A 6,000-nucleotide genomic window follows, 5' to 3' on the forward strand; every position below is an offset into this window, starting at 1 on the left:
GTCCAGCCCATACCCACGAAGCCAACCCCTCTCTCTCTCGCTCATTATCTTTTTTATTTTATTTTATATTTTTTAACTGGTTTTATTTCAAATTTAGTTTATATCAGTATCGGATCAATTATATATTGTTTGCCATCTACAGCCTAGAATAGGGCTGTAAATGAGCCGACATACACCATAGCTCATTCGATTCCTACCGAGCTTGTTACTGTACAAGCTCATTTGTTACTGTTGAAACTCGCTCGATTAGCTAGTGACACATACCCTCGATTAAGCTCAACAAGAGCTTGTGAATTTGACTCGGTTAAGTCAAACTCGTTCAAGGCTCGCCCGGCTCGTTTAGGGCTCGCGAGCTTGACCCGACCCAACCACACAAGAATATAACTATGTTTATAGATTATTTTATTAATCAATAATAATCATATATTTAATGTGTATACTATATACAATTAACTAATTAAGGTGAATTAGCATTATATGTATTCCCTCAAAAAATAAAAAATAAAAAGCATTATATTTATATGGACTATGCTATAAGTTTCAAGTTTAATGTCCAAAGTCTCTCTGGCTCTCTCCATCTCTCACTCTCTCGTGTTCTCGGCAGCCGCTTCAACTCTCTCTATCTCTATCTCTTTCTCTTCAGATCAAAACCCAGATCGAGTCTCGGCAGCCTCTTGCCTCCGTCGTGCTCAAGGTAAGCTCCTCTCTCTGTCTCTTTCTTTTTCGTCTCTCTCACATAATTCTAAAAATGATGGACTTAGGACTGATAACTAACCCTAATCGCTGCAGGAAGAGAAATCCTAACCTACGGTTTTCTTATTTTGGTGTTTTTTTTTTTTAAAGCGTATTTTGTTTTTGGTTGCTGAGAAAACTCTGGGAAAGAATAGAAACTGAAAATTTTGACATTTCTTGCGAGCGTTTGGAAGGCCAATGGCTCTTCGGCGAGCTTCATCGTGCTTCTTCAACAAGCTCAAGCTCAATGTCAATCCCAATCTCAACAACGTTGCTCATCGCAATCTTTCAGCGGGTACTTTTCTTGTTCACACCTTTCTTATTATTATTTTTTTTTTCGAATTTTTTTTATAGCGTATTTGGTGTTTGGTTGCTGAGAAACTCTGGGAAAGAATAAAAACTGTAAATTTTGATATCTTTTGCAATAAATGAAGAAATTTTTGCCTTAGGCAGCTTTCAGTATCTAGCTCAGTGAAAAGGGGGTGTTGAACGAAATTACTCTTATGTTTGCGAAGAAATTAGACTGATTTTTTTTTTTGGTATTGAAATTAGAGTGAAATTTTGAGTGTGAGGGATATAATTCCCTTTAAGATTATTTTTTAAGCGTAGTTGGTGTTTCATTTCTGAGGAAACGGAGGGGATCGGAAGAGTAGAAACTGAAAATTTTAAATTATTATTTAAAAAAAAAAAAAAAAAAAAGACTTTTGCTTGAGGCAGATTTTTGAATATTGCTCAGTGAAGAGGAGGTTTTGAGGTCTAATTTACTGTTTGGTTTACCAGAAAATGAAGTAAAGAAATTAAAGAGCATAAAGTTTGATTATTAGTGAGAGAAACTCTAGTTTACTAAGCCAAATTGCTATATTAATCTCATTTTATAAATCCAAGTTGCTGCTTGATTTCTGAGAAAAGGGTGAAGAAAATTGAAATTTCATTATTATTGTTGTTTTGGTTACTTAGAAATAAGTTCTACTTAAGCAAGCCATATTGTTGTCTAAGTTTAGTTAGGTGTGAAAAGCCATTTTGGCTCCATGTGACTATATACTTCTTCTTTGGACATTTTCAAGAGAAAAATAATAATAATTCAACCCCAATCATGGCAACAGTTGTATTAAGCTTAATTTTATTTGAGTCTGTTGCTTTATTATGAGATCAGAAACTATTAGAACTAGAAAATTTTGTACAATTTTTTTTTCTTATGTTTATTTCACTTTTCATAGATGCAGGGGGCACTCGTCCTTTGCATGATAGCATGATGAATCAGATCTTTCATCTTGACATAAATTCACAAATTGGGAGTTGTATGCCACTTGCTGCTATGCGTATCGGAACAATGATCCACAACATTGAGATGAACCCGGGTCAAGGTGGCAAGCTTGTTCGAGCTCCAGGGACTTGTGCAAAGATCTTGAAAGAGCCATCGTCTAAATATTGTTTAGTGAGATTGCCTTCAGGTGCTGAGAAGTTGATTAGCACTCGGTGCCGGGCCACAATTGGTATGAATTCAAACCCAGGCCATGCAGCTCGGAAGCTCAGGAAAGCTGGGCAGAGCCGTTGGTTGGGTATAAGACCAAAAGTTCGAGGAGTGGCTATGAATCCAGTAGATCATCCACATGGTGGAGGCGAGGGTAAGAGCAAGAGTAGTGGGAGTCATGGAAAGTGTTCTCGCACTCCTTGGGGCAAGCCTTGTAAGTCTGGTTACAAAACTGGACCCCTTAAGCGCAGAAAGTAGTGTCAATCATTTTCTTTGTTTTGGTACTATACTCTCAAATCCATTTATGCACACTGTCAGACCCATTGGAGAGTTTGTCTTTGGAAATGCTTAAATTTCACTTGAAGTGAAGAAGTTTTATTGTGGATTGAGTTCCTCTAGCTGAATGCTATTGCCATCCCATAAACACATCTGTATTTTTCAACAATTGAAGGAATCTTTGATAATTTGTGTTAGGCTGATCATAGACCAGGTGTAAATAGTTGCTTGATTTGCTTTTATTGGGTAAGCCGGTCTACTAAATCATTCAAAACTTGATGTTTAGTTGTGCATAGTACTAAATCATGATGTTTGAACGAGGTCTTTGGTCCCTGCCGGTTTGTGCCCGAGTAGGGTTTATGGCTTGTCTGTTTGTGCTCGAAACAAGGCATAAAAAAGAAAAAGAAGGAAAAAAAAAATAAATTTTATCATTTTCTCTTGTTTGGTTATGTGACTTAAAAGAAAATAAAGGAGAAGAAAACATGTTTTTGGTAACTTTGGTTTGATTGAAATGGCATTTTTGTCTTTTTCATTTTTTAAATGTACAAAATACCACACAAATATAACGTGGATTGTTGTGATTCTGTCAATGCATTTAAAATCATGGGTAAATATTTGAAAAAGAGAGAACAAAAATAACAAAAATATTTCAATTCCAATTCTAAAATGAATAAAACCTTCTTCAAAAAATAAAAAAATAAAATGAATAAAACCTACATCTACTAGATCTTAAGGCCCAAATACCTCATGCATGGTGGGAGAAACAAAACAAAGCACCGGATATTAGTTAATTGAAACAAGGCCACAGCAAAGGCAGCCCAAAGATAGCCACCAGAAAGCCCACCTGTCTTTTCACATCAAGCACTCCATTTTGGGTCATAGGTGTCTTTTCACATCCCACGAAGCCAACCTCTCTCTCTCTCTCTCTCTCACTATCTTTTTTATTTTATTTTATATTTTTTTAACTGGTTTTATTTCAAATTGAGTTTATATCAGAATCGGATCAATTATATATTGTTTGCCATCTGCAGCCTAGATTCTAGAATCTTTTTCGTAAAGAGGCACTTTTGGTCACAAGTTGTGTACCGACGAAACCAAACAATTTTTGTTTTTTTAATAACAATAAGAAACTTTGTAAGAATGTCAAAAAAAAAAAAAACTTTGTAAGCATAATTATTCAAAAGATTAAATTATATTATCCCCCACATAAACCCTGAACATTTGAATTGTTCCTTACCCAAGTTTAAGTAAGTTAGAACAATTATAACTTAACTAACAAAACGAGAAAAATACTTCTAAGTAGGGTTGTAAATGAATATAGTCACTCACTAACAGTCTTGAACTCGGCTAGGTCTTGGTAGTCGATTGTGAACCCAAACTAGGTTTTATAATAAAACTAATCATACTCTTATAAACTTGGCTTAATTTATATAACTATTTTTATTTTATAATGAGAGATCTTAAGAACTTTAGAAGATAAAAGGCAAATTTCTTCCTATATATATATTGAATTATTGTTTTTGTGGCGAATTACAACCCTATTAGCATCAAAAGAGGTGCCTCCATCTCCGTGGATTGGAATGATTTATCTGGAAAAGGCAGCTAAGCCCCCAGGCTGTAGGTTGTGATTGGTTTTCGCCCTTTAGCCAGCAGGGCATATGCAAGCATGCCACTCCCAAAGAGACAACTAGACAAACCCTACAGTACATCTCAGCCCCACTCCTTCCAGTCCATGCGAAAGGGAACATTTCAAACAACCTTCATTTCACATCCCATTCCAATATTCTTTCTATCAGACAAGATCTTGCAAATCCATTACCCAATCCCTGACAAATCAATTCAATCACAATATAACATTCTGCGCGCACAAGCCTAATTCCAGCCCATTTTGCACTATTTTTTCTTTCTATGCACAATTCAAACGCGTGGCAACTCTCAAGCCATTCTAAAAATTGGCTTCAGGATAAATCTTCTTCACACCATTTCACATTTCCTCCAAGATAAATCAGCTGGCTACCAAATTTAACTCAAAGCGCCGAGATTCATCTTAGTATAGTAACGAAATCAGTATAGTAACTCCAACTCACCCACTCACGCGAACAAACAAAACAAATAACGGGAAAAACAAATGCAACAAAAAACCGTTACACGTAACGGATAATTGCAGTTTTTACCAAAATAAGTAAAAAAAAAACAAAACAAAAAAAAGTAATTGCAGAGATTGCAGGATTTCCAACTGTAGATTGTGAGAGGTGTGCACGATCTTAATCAATCAAATCGGTGGTGGTCATTTTAAGCCGTCTGATTGGAGAATCTAAAGGTGTGGGAATAGACGGTGCTGATGACGACGATGTAGGCGACCGTGATGGCGATTCTGATGAAGAAGATGACGGTGATGATGAAATGGACGGTTCTGATGAACTCAGATCGCAACAATCTTGTAGCTTTCTCTTGTTGATCCCTCCTCTACTACTCTCACTTCCAACTCCGTCCTCTCTCATCATGTAATCCTTCAACCGCTTCACGTCCGATAACTTCACCGGCTTCACTATGAAATCCTCTGCCCCTTCCTCCAAACATCTATATCATACAATTATTTTAAATTAAAAAATCAAATCAAATCAAATATAATTCTCTAACGAGTAACGAGTAAGTATGCTTCACTTAATTTTTTTTGCAATTAATTTTAAATACCTGTCAATACGCGCTAAGACGTTCTCAGACGACATAATCACCACCGGAATCTCTCTGAATGTAGAGGATTCCTGTTCCAACAACAGGATCGAATTACATTTACAAGAATTGGTTAAATTTCTGCGTAGAAAGTGAATTATGTGAAAATTTTCTAACCTTGATTTTCTTGAGCAACTCGTATCCAGTCATTCCAGGCATACAGTAGTCTGTGATGATCAGATCCACCTTCAAGCCCTAAAGGTGACACAGAGCTAAGAATCAGAACCTGAAATACAAAGAAACAAAATCCTATACTGGAAATGAAGATGAAGCAATCTAGTTTGTTTGAATTAATCTCATTCTGCTCAAACTCACATCAAAACCAACGGAGGCGCTCTTCTCCTCGTCCAGCCCCAGGAATTGCAGGGCTCTCCTTCCACTATCCACGGCCGTCACTGCACATTCGGACCGTTTTTCCATTCAAAATTCCATGAAACAAACATAACCTATAAGAAAAGTGAAAATTCTGATCAACTGGCAAACCTTTGAAAGAAGAAATTTTAAGCAATCGCTCAATGACCTTCCGATCAACGAGGCTGTCGTCAACGGCCAGAACGTGAGCTTCTTCGGAATCAGACGGCGAAACATCAAAAGCGTCAATCATCCGCCGTGAAACGACAAAGTTACCCTCCATATCCGAGTTAGTAAATATTTACCGAACGTAGACTCTTTTTTTTCTTTCTAAATTTTTGATTTTCTTGAAGAAGAGGCAAAAGAAACAAAACAAAGGTTCCCCCTCTGCCTCTTTGGCTAATCTTCTCTTATACGCTGCAATGTAAATGGTCTAC

The 6,000-nt window shown here is 36.6% G+C and overlaps 2 protein-coding genes across 4 annotated transcripts; one reads left to right on the forward strand and one right to left on the reverse strand.

Annotated features, from left to right (window-relative positions):
• The first annotated feature begins 563 nt into the window (after window positions 1–563).
• On the forward strand, window positions 564–2,687 carry LOC132178670 (large ribosomal subunit protein uL2m). Of its 3 annotated transcripts, none has more exons than XM_059591158.1 (3): window positions 564–694; window positions 844–1,027; window positions 1,950–2,687. In XM_059591158.1, the coding sequence occupies exons 2-3, from the start codon at window positions 931–933 to the stop codon at window positions 2,459–2,461; spliced, it is 609 nt and encodes a 202-aa protein (XP_059447141.1). In that variant the 5' UTR covers window positions 564–694; window positions 844–930; the 3' UTR covers window positions 2,462–2,687. The 3 variants fall into 3 exon arrangements, with proteins under 3 accessions (XP_059447141.1, XP_059447140.1, XP_059447142.1); XM_059591157.1 differs by having other exon boundaries at window positions 927–1,027; XM_059591159.1 differs by having other exon boundaries at window positions 927–1,027; window positions 1,956–2,687.
• A 1,921-nt stretch (window positions 2,688–4,608) lies between these two features.
• Window positions 4,609–6,000, reverse strand: LOC132178602 (two-component response regulator ARR5). The gene is made up of 5 exons (XM_059591060.1): window positions 5,696–6,000; window positions 5,528–5,607; window positions 5,330–5,407; window positions 5,174–5,244; window positions 4,609–5,059 (listed from the first exon to the last, which is right to left on the reverse strand). The coding sequence occupies exons 1-5, from the start codon at window positions 5,844–5,846 to the stop codon at window positions 4,744–4,746; spliced, it is 696 nt and encodes a 231-aa protein (XP_059447043.1). The 5' UTR covers window positions 5,847–6,000; the 3' UTR covers window positions 4,609–4,743.

Source organism: Corylus avellana, chromosome ca4 (assembly GCF_901000735.1).
Source record: "Corylus avellana chromosome ca4, CavTom2PMs-1.0".
Lineage (NCBI taxonomy): Eukaryota > Viridiplantae > Streptophyta > Magnoliopsida > Fagales > Betulaceae > Corylus > Corylus avellana.